Source organism: Oncorhynchus kisutch, linkage group LG4, assembly GCF_002021735.2.
Source record: "Oncorhynchus kisutch isolate 150728-3 linkage group LG4, Okis_V2, whole genome shotgun sequence".
NCBI lineage: Eukaryota > Metazoa > Chordata > Actinopteri > Salmoniformes > Salmonidae > Oncorhynchus > Oncorhynchus kisutch.
Genome location: NC_034177.2, coordinates 1,864,524 through 1,888,170, shown reverse-complemented (window position 1 = coordinate 1,888,170; position 23,647 = coordinate 1,864,524). Strand labels below are relative to the sequence as shown.

The window sequence follows — 23,647 nt, the reverse complement described above, 5'->3', positions numbered from 1 at the left end:
TCCTAACTCACACAGTAGGGTATAAAGTAACCAATCCTAACTCACACAGTAGGGTATAAAGTAACCAATCCTAACTCACACAGTAGGGTAGAAAGTAACCAATCCTAACTCACACAGTAGGGTAGAAAGTAACCAATCCTAACTCACACAGTAGGGTAGAAAGTAACCAATCCTAACTCACACAGTAGGGTAGAAGTAACCAATCCTAACTCACACAGTAGGGTAGAAGTAACCAATAATAACTCACACAGTAGGGTAGAAAGTAACCAATAATAACTCACACAGTAGGGTAGAAAGTAACCAATAATAACTCACACAGTAGGGTAGAAAGTAACCAATCCTAACTCACACAGTAGGGTAGAAAGTAACCAATAATAACTCACACAGTAGGGTAGAAAGTAACCAATCCTAACTCACACGGTAGGGTAGAAAGTAACCAATCCTAACTCACACAGTAGGGTAGAAAGTAACCAATCCTTACTCACACAGTAGGGTAGAAAGTAACCAATCCTAACTCACACGGTAGGGTAGAAAGTAACCAATCCTAACTCACACAGTAGGGTAGAAAGTAACCAATCCTAACTCACACAGTAGGGTAGAAAGTAACCAATCCTAACTCACACAGTAGGGTAGAAAGTAACCAATCCTAACTCACACAGTAGGGTAGAAAGTAACCAATCCTAACTCACACAGTAGGGTAGAAAGTAACCAATCCTAACTCACACGGTAGGGTAGAAAGTAACCAATAATAACTCACACAGTAGGGTAGAAAGTAACCATTAATAACTCACACAGTAGGGTATAAAGAAGCAGACCAGGCTTTGGTAGAAGGCATCTATCATGGTCATCCAGAACATATATGGCTTGTATTCCTGAAACACAAACATGAGCATTTCACATCATAAACAACACGCTCAGAGCAGCAGCCACCAAGCAGGTGTGTTCTAAAACAGTACCAGCTGGGTATGGTGTTCCTGTTGGACCGCAGCCACCAAGCAGGTGTGTTCTAAAACAGAACCAGCTGGGTATGGTGTTCCTGTTGGACCGCAGCCAGCTGGGTATGGTGTTCCTGTTGGACTGTAGCCACCAAGCAGGTGTGTTCTAAAACAGAACCAGCTGGGTATGGTGTTCCTGTTGGACTGTAGCCACCAAGCAGGTGTGTTCTAAAACAGAACCAGCTGGGTATGGTGTTCCTGTTGGACCACAGCCACCAAGCAGGTGTGTTCTAAAACAGAACCAGCTGGGTATGGTGTTCCTGTTGGACCGTAGCCACCAAGCAGGTGTGTTCTAAAACAGAACCAGCTGGGTATGGTGTTCCTGTTGGACTGTAGCCACCAAGCAGGTGTGTTCTAAAACAGAACCAGCTGGGTATGATGTTCCTGTTGGACTGTAGCCACCAAGCAGGTGTGTTCTAAAACAGAACCAGCTGGGCATGGTGTTCCTGTTGGACTGTAGCCACCAAGCAGGTGTGTTCTAAAACAGAACCAGCTGGGCATGGTGTTCCTGTTGGACTGTAGCCACCAAGCAGGTGTGTTCTAAAACAGAACCAGCTGGGCATGGTGTTCCTGTTGGACTGTAGCCACCAAGCAGGTGTGTTCTAAAACAGAACCAGCTGGGTATGGTGTCCCTGTTGGACCGCAGCCAGCTGGGTATGGTGTTCCTGTTGGACTGTAGCCACCAAGCAGGTGTGTTCTAAAACAGAACCAGCTGGGTATGGTGTTCCTGTTGGACTGTAGCCACCAAGCAGGTGTGTTCTAAAACAGAACCAGCTGGGTATGGTGTTCCTGTTGGACTGTAGCCACCAAGCAGGTGTGTTCTAAAACAGAACCAGCTGGGTATGGTGTTCCTGTTGGACCACAGCCAGCTGGGTATGGTGTTCCTGTTGGACTGCAGCCACCAAGCAGGTGTGTTCTAAAACAGAACCAGCTGGGTATGGTGTTCCTGTTGGACTGTAGCCACCAAGCAGGTGTGTTCTAAAACAGAACCAGCTGGATATGGTGTTCCTGTTGGACTGTAGCCACCAAGCAGGTGTGTTCTAAAACAGAACCAGCTGGGCATGGTGTTCCTGTTGGACTGTAGCCACCAAGCAGGTGTGTTCTAAAACAGAACCAGCTGGGTATGATGTTCCTGTTGGACTGTAGCCACCAAGCAGGTGTGTTCTAAAACAGAACCAGCTGGGCATGGTGTTCCTGTTGGACTGTAGCCACCAAGCAGGTGTGTTCTAAAACAGAACCAGCTGGGCATGGTGTTCCTGTTGGACTGTAGCCACCAAGCAGGTGTGTTCTAAAACAGAACCAGCTGGGTATGGTGTTCCTGTTGGACTGTAGCCACCAAGCAGGTGTGTTCTAAAACAGAACCAGCTGGGCATGGTGTTCCTGTTGGACTGTAGCCACCAAGCAGGTGTGTTCTAAAACAGAACCAGCTGGGCATGGTGTTCCTGTTGGACTGTAGCCACCAAGCAGGTGTGTTCTAAAACAGAACCAGCTGGGCATGGTGTTCCTGTTGGACTGTAGCCACCAAGCAGGTGTGTTCTAAAACAGAACCAGCTGGGCATGGTGTTCCTGTTGGACTGTAGCCACCAAGCAGGTGTGTTCTAAAACAGAACCAGCTGGGTATGGTGTTCCTGTTGGACTGTAGCCACCAAGGAGGTGTGTTCTAAAACAGAACCAGCTGGGCATGGTGTTCCTGTTGGACTGTAGCCACCAAGCAGGTGTGTTCTAAAACAGAACCAGCTGGGCATGGTGTTCCTGTTGGACTGTAGCCACCAAGCAGGTGTGTTCTAAAACAGAACCAGCTGGGCATGGTGTTCCTGTTGGACTGTAGCCACCAAGCAGGTGTGTTCTAAAACAGAACCAGCTGGGCATGGTGTTCCTGTTGGACTGTAGCCACCAAGCAGGTGTGTTCTAAAACAGAACCAGCTGGGCATGGTGTTCCTGTTGGACTGTAGCCACCAAGCAGTTGTGTTCTAAAACAGAACCAGCTGGGCATGGTGTCCCTGTTGGACTGTAGCCACCAAGCAGGTGTGTTCTAAAACAGAACCAGCTGGGCATGGTGTTCCTGTTGGACTGTAGCCACCAAGCAGGTGTGTTCTAAAACAGAACCAGCTGGGTATGGTGTTCCTGTTGGACTGTAGCCACCAAGCAGGTGTGTTCTAAAACAGAACCAGCTGGGTATGGTGTTCCTGTTGGACTGTAGCCACCAAGCAGGTGTGTTCTAAAACAGAACCAGCTGGGTATGGTGTCCCTGTTGGACCGCAGCCAGCTGGGTATGGTGTTCCTGTTGGACTGTAGCCACCAAGCAGGTGTGTTCTAAAACAGAACCAGCTGGGTATGGTGTTCCTGTTGGACTGTAGCCACCAAGCAGGTGTGTTCTAAAACAGAACCAGCTGGGTATGGTGTCCCTGTTGGACCGCAGCCAGCTGGGTATGGTGTTCCTGTTGGACTGTAGCCACCAAGCAGGTGTGTTCTAAAACAGAACCAGCTGGGTATGGTGTTCCTGTTGGACTGTAGCCACCAAGCAGGTGTGTTCTAAAACAGAACCAGCTGGGTATGGTGTTCCTGTTGGACTGTAGCCACCAAGCAGGTGTGTTCTAAAACAGAACCAGCTGGGTATGGTGTTCCTGTTGGACCACAGCCAGCTGGGTATGGTGTTCCTGTTGGACTGCAGCCACCAAGCAGGTGTGTTCTAAAACAGAACCAGCTGGGTATGGTGTTCCTGTTGGACTGTAGCCACCAAGCAGGTGTGTTCTAAAACAGAACCAGCTGGGTATGGTGTTCCTGTTGGACTGTAGCCACCAAGCAGGTGTGTTCTAAAACAGAACCAGCTGGGTATGGTGTTCCTGTTGGACTGTAGCCACCAAGCAGGTGTGTTCTAAAACAGAACCAGCTGGGTATGGTGTTCCTGTTGGACCACAGCCAGCTGGGTATGGTGTCCCTGTTGGACTGCAGCCACCAAGCAGGTGTGTTCTAAAACAGAACCAGCTGGGTATGGTGTTCCTGTTGGACTGCAGCCACCAAGCAGGTGTGTTCTAAAACAGAACCAGCTGGGTATGGTGTTCCTGTTGGACTGTAGCCACCAAGCAGGTGTGTTCTAAAACAGAACCAGCTGGGCATGGTGTTCCTGTTGGACTGTAGCCACCAAGCAGGTGTGTTCTAAAACAGAACCAGCTGGGCATGGTGTTCCTGTTGGATTGTAGCCACCAAGCAGGTGTGTTCTAAAACAGAACCAGCTGGGTATGGTGTTCCTGTTGGACTGTAGCCACCAAGCAGGTGTGTTCTAAAACAGAACCAGCTGGGTATGGTGTTCCTGTTGGACTGTAGCCACCAAGCAGGTGTGTTCTAAAACAGAACCAGCTGGGTATGGTGTTCCTGTTGGACTGTAGCCACCAAGCAGGTGTGTTCTAAAACAGAACCAGCTGGGTATGGTGTTCCTGTTGGACCACATCCAGCTGGGTATGGTGTCCCTGTTGGACTGCAGCCACCAAGCAGGTGTGTTCTAAAACAGAACCAGCTGGGTATGGTGTTCCTGTTGGACTGTAGCCACCAAGCAGGTGTGTTCTAAAACAGAACCAGCTGGGTATGGTGTTCCTGTTGGACTGTAGCCACCAAGCAGGTGTGTTCTAAAACAGAACCAGCTGGGTATGGTGTTCCTGTTGGACTGTAGCCACCAAGCAGGTGTGTTCTAAAACAGAACCAGCTGGGTATGATGTTCCTGTTGGACTGTAGCCACCAAGCAGGTGTGTTCTAAAACAGAACCAGCTGGGCATGGTGTTCCTGTTGGACTGTAGCCACCAAGCAGGTGTGTTCTAAAACAGAACCAGCTGGGCATGGTGTTCCTGTTGGACTGTAGCCACCAAGCAGGTGTGTTCTAAAACAGAACCAGCTGGGTATGGTGTTCCTGTTGGACTGTAGCCACCAAGCAGGTGTGTTCTAAAACAGAACCAGCTGGGCATGGTGTTCCTGTTGGACTGTAGCCACCAAGCAGGTGTGTTCTAAAACAGAACCAGCTGGGCATGGTGTTCCTGTTGGACTGTAGCCACCAAGCAGGTGTGTTCTAAAACAGAACCAGCTGGGTATGGTGTTCCTGTTGGACTGTAGCCACCAAGCAGGTGTGTTCTAAAACAGAACCAGCTGGGTATGGTGTTCCTGTTGGACTGTAGCCACCAAGGAGGTGTGTTCTAAAACAGAACCAGCTGGGCATGGTGTTCCTGTTGGACTGTAGCCACCAAGCAGGTGTGTTCTAAAACAGAACCAGCTGGGCATGGTGTTCCTGTTGGACTGTAGCCACCAAGCAGGTGTGTTCTAAAACAGAACCAGCTGGGCATGGTGTTCCTGTTGGACTGTAGCCACCAAGCAGGTGTGTTCTAAAACAGAACCAGCTGGGCATGGTGTTCCTGTTGGACTGTAGCCACCAAGCAGGTGTGTTCTAAAACAGAACCAGCTGGGCATGGTGTTCCTGTTGGACTGTAGCCACCAAGCAGTTGTGTTCTAAAACAGAACCAGCTGGGCATGGTGTCCCTGTTGGACTGTAGCCACCAAGCAGGTGTGTTCTAAAACAGAACCAGCTGGGCATGGTGTTCCTGTTGGACTGTAGCCACCAAGCAGGTGTGTTCTAAAACAGAACCAGCTGGGTATGGTGTTCCTGTTGGACTGTAGCCACCAAGCAGGTGTGTTCTAAAACAGAACCAGCTGGGTATGGTGTTCCTGTTGGACTGTAGCCACCAAGCAGGTGTGTTCTAAAACAGAACCAGCTGGGTATGGTGTCCCTGTTGGACCGCAGCCAGCTGGGTATGGTGTTCCTGTTGGACTGTAGCCACCAAGCAGGTGTGTTCTAAAACAGAACCAGCTGGGTATGGTGTTCCTGTTGGACTGTAGCCACCAAGCAGGTGTGTTCTAAAACAGAACCAGCTGGGTATGGTGTCCCTGTTGGACCGCAGCCAGCTGGGTATGGTGTTCCTGTTGGACTGTAGCCACCAAGCAGGTGTGTTCTAAAACAGAACCAGCTGGGTATGGTGTTCCTGTTGGACTGTAGCCACCAAGCAGGTGTGTTCTAAAACAGAACCAGCTGGGTATGGTGTTCCTGTTGGACTGTAGCCACCAAGCAGGTGTGTTCTAAAACAGAACCAGCTGGGTATGGTGTTCCTGTTGGACCACAGCCAGCTGGGTATGGTGTTCCTGTTGGACTGCAGCCACCAAGCAGGTGTGTTCTAAAACAGAACCAGCTGGGTATGGTGTTCCTGTTGGACTGTAGCCACCAAGCAGGTGTGTTCTAAAACAGAACCAGCTGGGTATGGTGTTCCTGTTGGACTGTAGCCACCAAGCAGGTGTGTTCTAAAACAGAACCAGCTGGGTATGGTGTTCCTGTTGGACTGTAGCCACCAAGCAGGTGTGTTCTAAAACAGAACCAGCTGGGTATGGTGTTCCTGTTGGACCACAGCCAGCTGGGTATGGTGTCCCTGTTGGACTGCAGCCACCAAGCAGGTGTGTTCTAAAACAGAACCAGCTGGGTATGGTGTTCCTGTTGGACTGCAGCCACCAAGCAGGTGTGTTCTAAAACAGAACCAGCTGAGTATGGTGTTCCTGTTGGACTGTAGCCACCAAGCAGGTGTGTTCTAAAACAGAACCAGCTGGGTATGGTGTTCCTGTTGGACTGTAGCCACCAAGCAGGTGTGTTCTAAAACAGAACCAGCTGGGTATGGTGTTCCTGTTGGACTGTAGCCACCAAGCAGGTGTGTTCTAAAACAGAACCAGCTGGGCATGGTGTTCCTGTTGGACTGTAGCCACCAAGCAGGTGTGTTCTAAAACAGAACCAGCTGGGCATGGTGTTCCTGTTGGATTGTAGCCACCAAGCAGGTGTGTTCTAAAACAGAACCAGCTGGGTATGGTGTTCCTGTTGGACTGTAGCCACCAAGCAGGTGTGTTCTAAAACAGAACCAGCTGGGTATGGTGTTCCTGTTGGACTGTAGCCACCAAGCAGGTGTGTTCTAAAACAGAACCAGCTGGGTATGGTGTTCCTGTTGGACTGTAGCCACCAAGCAGGTGTGTTCTAAAACAGAACCAGCTGGGTATGGTGTTCCTGTTGGACCACATCCAGCTGGGTATGGTGTCCCTGTTGGACTGCAGCCACCAAGCAGGTGTGTTCTAAAACAGAACCAGCTGGGTATGGTGTTCCTGTTGGACTGTAGCCACCAAGCAGGTGTGTTCTAAAACAGAACCAGCTGGGTATGGTGTTCCTGTTGGACTGTAGCCACCAAGCAGGTGTGTTCTAAAACAGAACCAGCTGGGTATGGTGTTCCTGTTGGACTGTAGCCACCAAGCAGGTGTGTTCTAAAACAGAACCAGCTGGGTATGGTGTTCCTGTTGGACCACAGCCAGCTGGGTATGGTGTCCCTGTTGGACTGCAGCCACCAAGCAGGTGTGTTCTAAAACAGAACCAGCTGGGTATGGTGTTCCTGTTGGACTGCAGCCACCAAGCAGGTGTGTTCTAAAACAGAACCAGCTGAGTATGGTGTTCCTGTTGGACTGTAGCCACCAAGCAGGTGTGTTCTAAAACAGAACCAGCTGGGTATGGTGTTCCTGTTGGACTGTAGCCACCAAGCAGGTGTGTTCTAAAACAGAACCAGCTGGGTATGGTGTTCCTGTTGGACTGTAGCCACCAAGCAGGTGTGTTCTAAAACAGAACCAGCTGGGCATGGTGTTCCTGTTGGACTGTAGCCACCAAGCAGGTGTGTTCTAAAACAGAACCAGCTGGGCATGGTGTTCCTATTGGATTGTAGCCACCAAGCAGGTGTGTTCTAAAACAGAACCAGCTGGGTATGGTGTTCCTGTTGGACCACAGCCAGCTGGGCATGGTGTTCCTGTTGGACCACAGCCAGCTGGGTATGGTGTCCCTGTTGGACTGTAGCCAGCTGGGCATGGTGTCCCTGTTGGACTGTAGCCAGCTGGGTATGGTGTTCCTGTTGGACTGCAGCCAGCTGGGTATGGTGTCCCTGTTGGACTGCAGCCAGCTGGGTATGGTGTTCCTGTTGGACCACAGCCAGCTGGGTATGGTGTCCCTGTTGGACTGCAGCCACCAAGCAGGTGTGTTCTAAAACAGAACCAGCTGGGTATGGTGTTCCTGTTGGACCACAGCCAGCTGGGCATGGTGTTCCTGTTGGACTGTAGCCAGCTGGGCATGGTGTCCCTGTTGGACCACAGCCAGCTGGGTATGGTGTCCCTGTTGGACTGTAGCCAGCTGGGCATGGTGTCCCTGTTGGACTGTAGCCAGCTGGGTATGGTGTTCCTGTTGGACTGCAGCCAGCTGGGTATGGTGTCCCTGTTGGACTGCAGCCAGCTGGGTATGGTGTTCCTGTTGGACTGTAGCCAGCTGGGCATGGTGTCCCTGTTGGACCGCAGCCAGCTGGGTATGGTGTCCCTGTTGGACCGCAGCCAGCTGGGTATGGTGTTCCTGTTGGACTGTAGCCAGCTGGGTATGGTGTTCCTGTTGGACTGTAGCCAGCTGGGCATGGTGTCCCTGTTGGACTGTAGCCAGCTGGGCATGGTGTCCCTGTTGGACTGTAGCCAGCTGGGTATGTTGTTCCTGTTGGACTGTAGCCAGCTGGGTATGGTGTTCCTGTTGGACTGTAGCCAGCTGGGCATGGTGTCCCTGTTGGACTGTAGCCAGCTGGGCATGGTGTTCCTGTTGGACTGTAGCCAGCTGGGTATGGTGTCCCTGTTGGACCGCAGCCAGCTGGGTATGGTGTTCCTGTTGGACTGTAGCCAGCTGGGTATGGTGTCCCTGTTGGACCGCAGCCAGCTGGGTATGGTGTCCCTGTTGGACCGCAGCCAGCTGGGTATGGTGTCCCTGTTGGACCGCAGCCAGCTGGGTATGGTGTCCCTGTTGGACCGCAGCCAGCTGGGTATGGTGTCCCTGTTGGACCGCAGCCAGCTGGGTATGGTGTCCCTGTTGGACCGCAGCCAGCTGGGTATGGTGTCCCTGTTGGACCGCAGCCAGCTGGGTATGGTGTCCCTGTTGGACCTCAGCCAGCTGGGTATGGTGTCCCTGTTGGACCGCAGCCAGCTGGGTATGGTGTCCCTGTTGGACCACAGCCAGCTGGGTATGGTGTCCCTGTTGGACCACAGCCAGCTGGGTATGGTGTCCCTGTTGGACTGTAGCCTATAATTTCCACCTGTTGTCTATTCCATTTGCACAACAGCATGTGAAATGTATTGTCAATCAGTGTTGCTTCCTAAGTAGATAGTTTGATTTCACAGAAGTGTGATTGACTTGGAGTTACATTGTGTTGTTTAAGTGTTCCCTTTATTTTTTTGAGCAGTGTATTTACTTTACACATCAACGTGGCTGTTCGGACCTCTGAGTTCTGCTCGTTCATGTAGAGCTAACGTAGTTCTAATCTAACACTAGTCATGAACACCATATTATCTTTCAATAGTCATTAACACCTCTGAGTTCTGTCCGTTCATGTAGAGCTGAGGCAGTTCTTGGAGGGTCTCTGAGGATACATCTTTATCCAGGGTCCCGGTGATGAGTTGAGGGAAGGCAGAGAACATGAGGTTGAAGAAGATCAGATACCACTGGTCTATCATGGCTGACCCAGAGAAACCACAGTAGAACTGGTACCAGAAGATCAGCGCTACGAACATCTGGGGAGGACAGAGAGGGAGATGGGGAGACGAAGAGAGGGAAGGAGAGAGAGAGGGAAGGAGAGAGAGAGGGAGGGCGAGGGAGGGGGAGAGGAAAGAGAGAGAGAGGGAGGGTGAGGAAGAGGGAGAAGGACAGAGAGAGGGAGGGAGAGGAAGAGCGAGAAGGAGAGAGAGAGTGAGGGAAAGGGGGAGAGGTAGAGAGAGAGAGGAGAGAGGTAGGGGGAGAGAGAGAGAGAGAAGGAGAGAGGTAGGGGAGAGAGAGAGAGAGAGAGAGAGAGAGAGACAGAGAGAGAGGTAGGGGGAGAGAGAGAGAGAGAAGGAGAGAGGTAGGGGGAGAGAGAGAGAGAGAAGGAGAGAGGTAGGAGAGAGAGAGAGAGAGAGAAGGAGAGAGGTAGGAGAGAGAGAGAGAGAGAGAGAGAGAAGGAGAGAGGTAGGAGAGAGAGAGAGAGAGAGAGAGAGAGAGAGAGAGAGAGAGAGAGAGAGAGAGAGAGAGAGAGAGAGAGAGAGAGACAGAGACAGAGAGACAGAGAGACAGAGAGGTAGGGGGAGAGAGAGAGAGAGAAGGAGAGAGGTAGGGGGAGAGAGAGAGAGAGAAGGAGAGAGGTAGGGGAGAGAGAGAGAGAGAGAGAGAGAGAGAGAGAGAGAGAGAGATAGAGAGAGAGAGAGATAGAGAGAGGGAGGGAGAGACACAGAGAGAGATAGAGAGAGGGAGGGAGAGACACAGAGAGAGAAAGAGAGAGAGAGAGAGAGGGAGGGAGATGAGTCGACTGACAGAGGTTCTACAGCTGTTCAGTCTGTGGGCTGGAAATAAATGTACAGCTCTTTCAGGGTACCACTGCAGTCTCGGCCCGGACCAGTCTCGGCCCGGTCGGCCCGGACCAGTCTCGGCCCGGACCAGTCTCGGCCCGGACCAGTCTCGGCCCGGACCAGTCTCGGCCCGGACCAGTCTCGGCCAACTCACAAATTCAGAACTATATTTCTAATGCTGATTGATTTGTAGATTTGGGCCTTTTTTTTGTGTGACCAACTTTTAATTTAGTTTGTCATTTTACAGAATCGGGTAATTGATGTCATCACTATTATTTTACAATGTAGAAAAACCCTGGAATGATTATCTATGTCCAAACTGTTGACTGGTACTGCATGTCTCAGCCTTATATTTCTGAACTGTGCTTCTCTTCTGAACATAACACCAGTTTGATCAACATGATATGAAGCCATGACTCTGCCTTATATTTCTGAACTGTGCTTCTCTTCTGAACATAAAACCAGTTTGATCAACATGATATGAAGCCATGCCTCTGCCTTATATTTCTGAACTGTGCTTCTCTTCTGAACATAAAACCAGTTTGATCAACATGATATGAAGCCATGCCTCTGCCTTATATTTCTGAACTGTGCTTCTCTTCTGAACATAAAACCAGTTTGATCAACATGATATGAAGCCATGCCTCTGCCTTATATTTCTGAACTGTGCTTCTCTTCTGAACATAACACCAGTTTGATCAACATGATATGAAGCCATGCCTCTGCCTTATATTTCTGAACAGCTGAAATCAAATAAAAGCTTGGTGGAGATTTGAACCAACATTACCCCCCCCCCAAAAAAAAATATATATACACACTGTATGAAGGCTGTCTGTTTTAATGGATATTGCTGTAGTACAAGCAAGACGCAGTCTACACACTGGAGCAAAACTAACAGTGTTTTGTGTGACGTCATCTTCATTAGTTACGATGCCAATAGCCAGAGTTGCTGAAAAAAATAACTGCCTCCCAATAGCTAATGTTTGCCCATTAAATCGCTACTGACTGGCTGTATCTTGCTTGTTGACATACTGTGTACGTATAGCTTGTCTAAATAGCTGCATGCAGGCTAACTCCCCTCCTGAAAATAATATTGCCTGTCGTGCTTACGTTTGTTTCGATTACTGTTCAAGACAAAGAACTACAAAACAGCAGCAGAGTCACAGAGTCAATGAGCAGCAATGGAAAGGACTCGGAGAGGGGGGGGTAGAGGCCAGAGTCAATGAGCAGCAATGGAAAGGACTCGGAGAGGGGGGGGTAGAGGCCAGAGTCAATGAGCAGCAATGGAAAGGACTCGGAGAGGGGGGAAGAGGCCAGAGTCAATGAGCAGCAATGGAAAGGACTCAGAGAGGGGGGTAGAGGCCAGAGTCAATGAGCAGCAATGGAAAGGACTCGGAGAGGGGGGGGGGAGAGGCCAGAGTCAATGAGCAGCAATGGAAAGGACTCGGAGAGGGGGGAAGAGGCCAGAGTCAATGAGCAGCAATGGAAAGGACTCGGAGAGGGGGGGGGAGAGGCCAGAGTCAATGAGCAGCAATGGAAAGGACTCGGAGAGGGGGGAAGAGGCCAGAGTTAATGAGCAGCAATAGAAAGGACTCGGAGAGGGGGGGGGAGAGGCCAGAGTCAATGAGCAGCAATGGAAAGGACTCGGAGAGGGGGGAAGAGGCCAGAGTCAATGAGCAGCAATGGAAAGGACTCGGAGAGGGGGGGGGGGGAGGCCAGAGTCAATGAGCAGCAATGGAAAGGACTCTGAGAGGGGGGTAGAGGCCAGAGTCAATGAGCAGCAATGGAAAGGACTCGGAGAGGGGGGGGAAGAGGCCAGAGTCAATGAGCAGCAATGGAAAGGACTCGGAGAGGGGGGGGAAGAGGCCAGAGTCAATGAGCAGCAATGGAAAGGACTCGGAGAGGGGGGAAGAGGCCAGAGTCAATGAGCAGCAATGGAAAGGACTCGGAGAGGGGGGGAAGAGGCCAGAGTCAATGAGCAGCAATGGAAAGGACTCGGAGAGGGGGGGAAGAGGCCAGAGTCAATGAGCAGCAATGGAAAGGACTCTGAGAGGGGGGTAGAGGCCAGAGTCAATGAGCAGCAATGGAAAGGACTCGGAGAGGGGGGGGGAAGAGGCCAGAGTCAATGAGCAGCAATGGAAAGGACTCGGAGAGGGGGGAAGAGGCCAGAGTCAATGAGCAGCAATGGAAAGGACTCGGAGAGGGGGGGAAGAGGCCAGAGTCAATGAGCAGCAATGGAAAGGACTCGGAGAGGGGGGGAAGAGGCCAGAGTCAATGAGCAGCAATGGAAAGGACTCTGAGAGGGGGGGAGAGGCCAGAGTCAATGAGCAGCAATGGAAAGGACTCGGAGAGGTGGGAAGAGGCCAGAGGATCCTGCACATGCGCAGAAATAATATCTTTATAGAGAAAATGACAGAAGCGCAGTTCATTTAGCCTGATGATGTTGGCTGTTTCATGTCTGTTCATTCAATGTTCTTTATGACGAGGATCTGTTCTGTATGTGAACCTGTATAACTATGTACAGTTAAATTCAATACCTGATCGCCATATCAAGCCAAGTTGATTTAGTGTAGCTTGTCAAAAACAGGGCCAAAAATACACATACAGTCAGTTTACATACACCTTAGCCAAATACATTTAAGCTCAGTTTTTCATAATTCCTGATATTTAATCCTAGTAAAAATTGCCTGTCTTAATTAGGTTAGGATCACCATTTTATTTTAAGAATGTGAAATGTCAGAATAATAGTAGAGAGAATGATTTATTTCAGCTTGTATTTCTTTCATCACATTCCCAGTGGGTCAGAAGTTAACATACACTCAATTAGTATTTGGGAGCATTGCCTTCAAATGGTTTAACTTGGGTCAAACATTTTGGGTAGCCTTCCACAAGCTTCCCACAATAAGTTGGGTGAATTTTGGCCCATTCCTCTTGACAGAACTGGTGTAACGGAGTCAGGATTGTAGGCCTCCTTGCTCGCACAAGCTTTTTTCAGTTCACAAATGTTCTATAGGATTGAGGTCAGGGCTTTGTGATGGCCACTCCAACACCTTGACTATGTTGACCTTAAGCCATTTTGCCACAACTTTGGAAGTATGCTTGGGGTCATTGTCCATTTGGTAGACCCATTTGCGACCAAACTTTAACTTCCTGACTGATGTCTTGAGATGTTGCTTCAATATATCCACATAATTTTCCGTCCTCATGATGCCGTCTATTTTGTGAAGTGTAACAGTCCCTCCTGCAGCAGAGGACCCCCACAACATGATGTTGCCACCCCCGTGCTTCACGGTTGGGATGGTGTTCTTCAGCTTGCAGCATCCCCCTTTTTCCTCCAAACATAACGATGGTCATTATGGCCAAACAGTTCTATTTTTGTTTCATCAGACCAGAGGACATTTCTCTAAAAAGTACGATCTTTGTCCCCATGTGCAGTTGCAAACCATAGTCTGGCTTTTTTATGGCGGTTTTGGAGCAGTAGCTTCTTCCTTGCTGAGCGGCCTTTCAGGTTATGTCGATATAGGACTTGTTTTACTGTGGATATAGATACTTTTGTACCTGTTTCCTCCAGCATCTTCACAAGGTCCTTTGCTGTTGTTCTGGGATTGATATATACTTTTCTCACCAAAGTACGTTCATCTCTAGGAGACAGAACGCGTCTCCTTCCTGAGCTGTATGACGGCTGCGTGGTCCCATGGTGTTTATACTTGCGTACTATGGTTTGTACAGATGAACGTGGTACCTTCAGGTGTTTGGAAATTGCTCCCAAGGATGAACCAGACTTGTGGAGGTCTACAATTGTTTTCTGAAGTCTTCACTGATTTATTTAGATTTTCCCATGATGTCAAGCAAAGAGGCACTGAGTTTAAAGGTAGACCTTGAAATACAGCCACCGGTACACCTCCACTTGACTCAAATGATGCCAATTAGCCTATCAGAAGCTTCTAAAGCCATGACATCATTTTTGGGAATTTTCCAAGCTGTTTAAAGGCAGTCAACTTAGTGTACGTAAACTTCTGACCCGCTGGAATTGTGATTACAATCCTTTGACCATCAGCAGTCATTTCCTGTTCATTTCTTGTTCATTTCCTGACTGTTCTCAATGTTGTATCCCCACTGTTTGAACCCCAGCAGACGATCGCAAGTCCAACCATTACTTTTAGCTGTGTGTGTGTGTGTGTGTGTGTGTGTGTGTGTGTGTGTGTGTGTGTGTGTGTGTGTGTGTGTGTGTGTGAGAGAGAGAGAGAGACTCACAGCGTTCTTGTAGAAGAAGTACAGTATCATGTTGGCCAGTCTGGAGTAACACCAGTGACCATGGACCAGCAGGAGCTTCTGAAGGTTCCGGAAACGTGGTAGGGCAAAGTCGCTAGCCATCACAGCCTGTAGAGAGAGAGACACACAAAATACTCAGAGAGAGAGACACAGACAGAATACTCAGAGAGACACACAAAATACTCAGAGAGAGAGACACACACACAGAATACTCAGAGAGAGAGACACACACACACAAAATACTCAGAGAGACACACAGAATACTCAGAGCGTGACACACAAAATACTCAGAGAGAGACACACAAAATACTCAGAGAGAGAAACACAAAATACTCAGAGAGAGAAACACAAAATACTCAGAGACACACACACACAGAATACTCAGAGAGAGAGAGAGAGAGAGAGAGAGACAAAATACTCAGAGAGAGAGACACACAAACACACAGAATACTCAGAGAGAGAAACACACAAAATACTCAGAGAGAGAGAGAGAGAGAGAAAATACTCAGAGAGAGAGAGAGACACACAAAATACTCAGAGAGAGAGAGAGCGAGAGAGAGAGAGAGAGAGAGAGAAAATACTCAGAGAGAGAGAGAGACACACAGAATACTCAGAGAGAGAGAGAGAGAGACAAAATACTCAGAGAGAGAGACACACACACACACAGAATACTCAGAGAGAGAGAGAGACACACAAAATACTCAGAGAGAGACACACACACAAAATACTCAGAGAGAGAGACACACAAAATACTCAGAGAGAGAGAGAGAGAAAATACTCAGAGAGAGAGAGAGAGACACACACAGAATACTCAGAGAGAGAGAGAGAGACAAAATACTCAGAGAGAGAGACACACAGAATACTCAGAGAGAGAGAGACAGAGCAGACAGACGTGGATGTAAGGACATCTCCATAGATAACGGCTGTTTCCTGCTGTTTGGGATGTTTTAGTGTGTGTGTGGGGGGGGGGGGGTCACGAGCTCTGAACCACTGCTGTTTGGGGGTTGTGAACACATCTAGTTTCAACCTCCTGCCAAATGTATGACCATATTAGAGACATATTAGAGACACACATATTTCTCTCAGATTACACAGACCCCCCCCCAAATAATTTGAAAACAAATCCAAATTTGGTAACCTCCCATACAGTTGAAGTCGGAAGTTTACATACACCTTCGCCAAATACATTTAATCCTAGTAAAAATTCTCTGTCTTAGGTCAGTTAGGATCACCACTTTATTTTACAAATGTGAAATGTAGAGAGAGAATGATTCTTCTGTTCCTACAGAAACCACCTTCTATCCATTGTGATGGGCCTGAATGTGTCTGAACCGTCTCAGTGCTTCTCCTTCCAATAGGGCGCTTCCCCCTTTAATTCCATTTTAAATAGCCAGCATCAGCTGCACATAAAGTGGGGTTTGTGATGGTGGTGCGAATGAGGAAGTGTTCAACCCTCAGTTCCGAAGCTTCTTCACTCTGTTTGTTTTGTTGTATTTAAAAGTGCTGCTTTGTAGCCTTGTCTCAACTTTAACCAGGATCGGATCCACACATTGCTTCCTTTGGACTTCTCAGTTGGTCTCTACTGATTGGCCTTTTCTCCGCTGGAGATCTATAGGCGGATCGGATTGTCTGACTGACCGACTGACTACAACCTTTTTGCATACGGTATTTCATTTGTTTGAGTGTGATTTGTGGTCAGTTGTAATTGAAGACTACTGAGATATGATACTTTATGGTTGTGTGGTAAAAGAGTTTGACATGTTGATTGTATGATTGAGACTGGGTTTATGCTACACTTGTATGAACGGACAATCACTGCGTGACGTCACTTGAGTTCCCTGAACTCCTTTACCGGGCTGGGCTCTTTTAGGCCCGAGGTACAGGACATTTCTGGAGGAACCAGAACTCATTGTCATATTATTATATGTGTGTGTAATCATTGATGTTGCTAATACAACCCACACAAAATAATAGTTGTTTTGAAGTGATTTCCAATGTTTTAAGGGTTTATGAAAAGTATATTTCCATCCTGACTTTTACATGAGTCCTTTGTATTGGTGTAGACTTCAAGGACCAGATGGGACTCATAACCTCGAGTCAAAACCGTTCCACCATGTTCCCTCCCTTCCTCCTGTCCTTCCTCCTGTCCTTCCTCATCCCTCATTCCTTTATATATTTTATCATGCTCTCTCCTTATCTACTCCTCCTCCTCTGTGGTTCTCCTCCTCCATCCTCTCTCTTCCTCTGTGGTTCTCCTCCTCTCTGGATCTCCCCCTCTGTGGTTCTCCTCCTCTCCTCCTCCTCTCTGGATCTCCCCCTCTCTGGATCTCCTCCTCTCTGTCCTCTCTTCCTCTGTGGTTCTCCTCCTCTCTGTCCTCTCTTCCTCTGTGGTTCTCCTCCTCTCTGGATCTCCTCATCTCTGGATCTCCTCCTCTGTCCTCTCTTCCTCTGTGGTTCTCCTCCTCTCTCCTCCTCTCTTCCTCTGTGGTTCTCCTCCTCTCTCCTCCTCTCTTCCTCTTTGGTTCTCCTCCTCTGTGGTTCTCTCTGTCCTCTCTTCCTCTGTGGTTCTCCTCCTCTCCTCCTCTCTGTCCTCTCTTCTTCTGTGGTTCTCCTCCTCTCCTCTCTCCGACCTCTCTTCCTCTGTGGTTCTCCTCCTCTCCTCCTCTCTTCCTCTGTGGTTCTCCTCCTCTCTGGATCTCCTCCTCTCTGGATCTCCCCTCCTGTGGTTCTCCTCCTCTCTGGATCTCCTCCTCTCTCTCCTCTCTTCCTCTGTGGTTCTCCTCCTCTCCTCCTCTCTGTCCTCTCTTCCTCTGTGGTTCTCCTCCTCTCTGGATCTCCTCCTCTCTGGATCTCCTCCTCTCTCTCCTCTCTTCCTCTGTGGTTCTCCTCCTCTCCTCCTCTGTCCTCTCTTCCTCTGTGGTTCTCCTCCTCTCTGGATCTCCTCCTCTCTGGATCTCCTCTCTGGATCTCCTCCTCTCTGGATCTCCTCATCTCTGGTTCTCCTCCTCTCTGTCCTCTCTTCCTCTGTGGTTCTCCTCCTCTCTGGATCTCCTCCTCTCTGGATCTCCTCATCTCTGGATCTCCTCATCTCTGGATCTCCTCATCTCTGGATCTCCTCATCTCTCTCCTCTCTTCCTCTGTGGTTCTCCTCCTCTCTGGATCTCCTCCTCTGTCCTCTCCCCTCCTGTGGTTCTCCTCCTCCGTCCCCTCTCTTCCTCCTTGTCTCCCCATCTCTCCTCCTCCCTCGGCTCCCCCCTCTTTTCCCACTCCTCATCCCTTCCTCGTGCTCTCACTGTCTCTATCAGTCTCTCCTTTCTGTCTCCACCTCCCCCTCTCCACCCTCCCTCCGTCCTCTCCCCGCATCAAGGCCCAGCTCCAGTTTCTCTTTACCTGCATGCCCTCTTGTCCTGAGATGCCCACGCCCACATCAGCCACCTGAATCATGCTGACATCATTAGCCCCATCACCTGAGATTAATGAGATGGGGGTAGAGAAAGGAGGGGGGAGGAGAGAGGGGAGAGAGAGGAGGGGGGAGGAGGGAGGGAGGGAGAGGGGGAGGGAAGGGGGATGGGAGGAGGGAGGGAGAGGGGAGAGAGAGGAGGGGGGAGGAGGAGGGAGGGAGAGGGGGAGGGAAGGGGGATGGGAGGAGGGAGGGAGAGGGGAGAGAGAGGCGGGGGGAGGAGGAGGGAGGGAGAGGGAGAGGGGAGAGAGAGGAGGGGGGAGGAGGGAGGGAGAGAGAGAGACACTCAGTAAGAGGAGCTAAAAGCTCCTAACCCCTTGTCCTCTGAACTCCACCTTAGTGTTAAAAAAGCAAAACAGGGGAAGACCCCCACCAGCACCACCACCAGTAACAGTCAGTAAACAGGGGAAGACCCCCACCAGCACCACCACCAGTAACAGTCAGAAAACAGGGGAAGACCCCCACCAGCACCACCACCAGTAACAGTCAGTAAACATGGGAAGACCCCCACCAGCACCACCACAAGTAACAGTCAGTAAACAGGGGAAGACCCCCACCAGCACCACCACCAGTAACAGTCAGTAAACAGGGGAAGACCCCCCACCAGCACCACCACCAGTCAGTAAACAGGGGAAGACCCCCACCACCACCACCAGTAACAGTCAGTAAACAGGGTAAGACCCCCACCACCAGTAACAGTCAGTAAACAGAGGAAGACCACCACCACCAGTAACAGTCAGTAAACAGGGGAAGACCACCACCACCAGTAACAGTCAGTAAACAGGGGAAGACCTCCACCACCAGTAACAGTCAGTAAACAGGGGAAGACCAGCAGTAACAACAGTCAGTAAACAGGGGAAGACCCCCATCAGCAGTAACAGTCAGTAAACAGGGGAAGACCAGCAGTAACAACAGTCAGTAAACAGAGGAAGACCAGCACCAGTAACAGTCAGTAAACAGGGGAAGACCAGCAGTAACAACAGTCAGTAAACAGGGGAAGACCACCACCAGTAACAGTCAGTAAACAGGGGAAGACCAGCACCACCACCACCAGTAACAACAGTCAGTAAACAGGGGAAGACCTCAGTAACAGTCAGTAAACAGGGGAAGACCTCAGTAACAGTCAGTAAACAGGGGAAGACCAGCAGTAAGTCCCAGTTTCCACGGTCAGCTCTAATACACTACAGCTTCATAGAGGAAACAGTTCCCACAAAGGTTCCTGTACTTACAAACAGCTGAGTGTGTGTATGTGGTGGGTGAAGTATGACTTTTATAGCTGAGTGTGTATGTGGTGGGTGAAGTATGACTTATAGCTGAGTGTGTGTATGTGGTGGGTGAAGTATGACTTTTATAGCTGAGTGTGTATGTGGTGGGTGAAGTATGACTTTTATAGCTGAGTGTGTATGTGGTTGGTGAAGTATGACTTCTATAGCTGAGTGTGTATGTGGTGGGTGAAGTATGACTTTTATAGCTGAGTGTGTATGTGGTGGGTGAAGTATGACTTTTATAGCTGAGTGTGAATGTGGTGGGTGAAGTATGACTTTTATAGCTGAGTGTGTATGTGGTGGGTGAAGTATGTATTTTATAGCTGAGTGTGTATGTGGTTGGTGAAGTATGACTTATAGCTGAGTGTGTATGTGGTTGGTGAAGTATGACTTTTATAGCTGAGTGTGTATGTGGTGGGTGAAGTATGACTTTTATAGCTGAGTGTGTATGTGGTTGGTGAAGTATGACTTTTATAGCTGAGTGTGTATGTGGTTGGTGAAGTATGACTTATAGCTGAGTGTGTATGTGGTTGGTGAAGTATGACTTTTATAGCTGAGTGTGTATGTGGTGGGTGAAGTATGACTTTTATAGCTGAGTGTGTATGTGGTGGGTGAAGTATGACTTTTATAGCTGAGTGTGAATGTTGTGGGTGAAGTATGACTTTTATAGCTGAGTGTGTATGTGGTGGGTGAAGTATGTCTTTTATAGCTGAGTGTGTATGTGGTTGGTGAAGTATGACTTTTATAGCTGAGTGTGTATGTGGTGGGTGAAGTATGACTTTTATAGCTGAGTGTGTATGTGGTTGGTGAAGTATGACTTTTATAGCGGAGTGTGTATGTGGTTGGTGAAGTATGACTTATAGCTGAGTGTGTATGTGGTGGGTGAAGTATGACTTTTATAGCTGAGTGTGAATGTGGTGGGTGAAGTATGACTTTTATAGCTGTGTATGTGATGGGTGAAGTATGACTTTTATAGCTGTGTATGTGATGGGTGAAGTATGACTTTTATAGCTGAGTGTGTATGTGGTTGGTGAAGTATGACTTATAGCTGAGTGTGTATGTGGTTGGTGAAGTATGACTTATAGCTGAGTGTGTATGTGGTTGGTGAAGTATGACTTATAGCGGAGTGTGTATGTGGTTGGTGAAGTTTGACTTATAGCTGAGTGTGAATGTGGTTGGTGAAGTATGACTTATAGCTGAGTGTGAATGTGGTTGGTGAAGTATGACTTTTATAGCTGAGTGTGAATGTGGTGGGTGAAGTATGACTTTTATAGCTGAGTGTGTATGTGGTGGGTGAAGTATGTCTTTTATAGCTGAGTGTGTATGTGGTTGGTGAAGTATGACTTTTATAGCTGAGTGTGTATGTGGTGGGTGAAGTATGACTTTTATAGCTGAGTGTGTATGTGGTTGGTGAAGTATGACTTATAGCTGAGTGTGTATGTGGTGGGTGAAGTATGACTTTTATAGCTGAGTGTGAATGTGGTGGGTGAAGTATGACTTTTATAGCTGTGTATGTGATGGGTGAAGTATGACTTTTATAGCTGTGTATGTGATGGGTGAAGTATGACTTTTATAGCTGTGTATGTGATGGGTGAAGTATGACTTTTATAGCTGAGTGTGTATGTGATGGGTGAAGTATGACTTTTATAGCTGAGTGTGTATGTGGTTGGTGAAGTATGACTTATAGCTGAGTGTGTATGTGGTTGGTGAAGTATGACTTATAGCTGAGTGTGTATGTGGTTGGTGAAGTTTGACTTATAGCTGAGTGTGAATGTGGTTGGTGAAGTATGACTTATAGCTGAGTGTGAATGTGGTTGGTGAAGTATGACTTATAGCTGAGTGTGAATGTGGTGGGTGAAGTATGACTTATATAGCTGTGTATGTGGTGGGTGAAGTATGACTTATATAGCTGTGTATGTGGTGGGTGAAGTATGACTTATATAGTTGTGTAAGAATGTGAGAGAATTGAGAGAATGCCAAGAGTGTGAAAAGCTGTCATCAAGGCAAAGGGTGGCTACTTTGAAGAATCTCAAATATATGTTGATTTGTTTAACACTTTTCTGGTTACTACATGATTCCATATGTGTTATTACATAGTGTTGATGTCTTCACTACTATTCTACAATGTAGAGAATAGTACAAATACAGAAAAACCCTTGAATGAGTAGGTGTGTCTCTGTAACCGTTAAAAGATTATATATATATTTTTTTTTACTTTGTTGAACTAGACTGGTAGATACCTATGGCCAGAGTTGACGAACTAGACTGGTACATACCTATGGCCAGAGTTGACGAACTAGACTGGTACATACCTATGGCCAGAGTTGAGGAACTAGACTGGTAGATACCTATGGCCAGAGTTGACGAACTAGACTGGTACATACCTATGGTCAGAGTTGAGGAACTAGACTGGTAGATACCTATGGTCAGAGTTGAGGAACTAGACTGGTACATACCTATGGCCAGAGTTGACGAACTAGACTGGTACATACCTATGGCCAGAGTTGACGAACTAGACTGGTACATACCTATGGCCAGAGTTGAGGAACTAGACTGGTAGATACCTATGGCCAGAGTTGACGAACTAGACTGGTACATACCTATGGCCAGAGTTGACGAACTAGACTGGTACATACCTATGGCCAGAGTTGAGGAACTAGACTGGTAGATACCTATGGCCAGAGTTGAGGAACTAGACTGGCACATACCTATGGCCAGAGTTGACGAACTAGACTGGTAGATACCTATGGCCAGAGTTGACGAACTAGACTGGTAGATACCTATGGCCAGAGTTGACGAACTAGACTGGTACATACCTATGGCCAGAGTTGAGGAACTAGACTGGTACATACCTATGGCCAGAGTTGAGGAACTAGACTGGCACATACCTATGGCCAGAGTTGACGAACTAGACTGGTACATACCTATGGCCAGAGTTGACGAACTAGACTGGTACATACCTATGGCCAGAGTTGAGGAACTAGACTGGTACATACCTATGGCCAGAGTTGACGAACTAGACTGGTACATACCTATGGCCAGAGTTGAGGAACTAGACTGGTACATACCTATGGCCAGAGTTGAGGAACTAGACTGGTACATACCTATGGCCAGAGTTGAGGAACTAGACTGGCACATACCTATGGCCAGAGTTGAGGAACTAGACTGGCACATACCTATGGCCAGAGTTGAGGAACTAGACTGGCACATACCTATGGCCAGAGTTGAGGAACTAGACTGGTACATACCTATGGCCAGAGTTGAGGAACTAGACTGGTACATACCTATGGCCAGTGTCATGACCTTCAGTTTGTTCCGGACCAGTTTAACCACCATACTCTTCTGCAGCGGTGTGGAGCGACAGCAGAGGACTGACCGACAGCTCCTCGCCACCGCCAGGAACTTCTCATCTAGGCTGCTGTCCAGCGCGTAGGCCAGCGTCCGCCCGTCAATCACCAAACCCAGCCGGTGCACCAGGAAGGACTGGGTCTGGGAGGAGGAGGGGGAGGGAGGAGGAGGAGGGGGGAAGGAGTAGGCTGGAGCGTAGTCTTTCTGAAAGGATCTGGAAGGATCCGAGGACAGGAACTTAGCCTGGATGTAGTGTAGACTCTCATCTAGAAGGACTGCCATCGCCTCCTGTTGCAGAGACCGACAGGCAGAGAGGGAGAGAGACAGGCAGAGAGGGAGAGAGAGAGACAGGCAGAGAGGGAGAGAGAGAGAGAGGCAGAGAGAGAGTGAGAGAGAGACAGGCAGAGAGGGAGAGAAACAGGCAGAGAGGGAGAGAAACAGGCAGAGAGGGAGAGAAACAGGCAGAGAGGGAGAGAAACAGGCAGAGAGGGAGAGAGAGGCAGAGAGAGAGTGAGAGAGGGAAAGAGAGAGAGAGACAGGCAGAGAGGGAAAGAGACAGGCAGAGAGGGAAAGAGAGAGACAGGCAGAGAGGGAGAGAGAGACAGGCATAGGATCAGAGAGAGACAGACAGGGAGAGAGAGAGAGAGGCATAGGGTCAGAGAGACAGACAGAGGGAGAGAGACAGGCATAGCAGTAGTAGAAACTATCCTCCAGTTAGATGGTGCTGCAGCGGATACAAGCCGTTTTACAGGCTCCTGATCAATTCAGTTTATTTTAGACTGATCTTAATTATTTTGGTACATAATGTCTCTGCCATAATTTCCTATGTATGAAAACAACTTCTGGATATTAGA

General features: G+C 48.7%; 1 protein-coding gene across 1 annotated transcript in view; it reads right to left on the bottom strand.

Moving 5' to 3' along the window:
* Window positions 1–23,647, bottom strand: part of atp10a (ATPase phospholipid transporting 10A) — a 146,105-nt gene that overhangs the window by 16,558 nt on the left and 105,900 nt on the right. The window contains exons 14-18 of the mRNA XM_031822278.1: window positions 22,730–23,081; window positions 18,111–18,187; window positions 14,703–14,828; window positions 9,441–9,641; window positions 792–872 (exon numbers count right to left, since the gene is read on the bottom strand). Of these exons, the coding sequence (XP_031678138.1) occupies window positions 792–872; window positions 9,441–9,641; window positions 14,703–14,828; window positions 18,111–18,187; window positions 22,730–23,081 (837 nt within the window). The remainder of the gene's footprint in view (window positions 1–791; window positions 873–9,440; window positions 9,642–14,702; window positions 14,829–18,110; window positions 18,188–22,729; window positions 23,082–23,647) is intronic.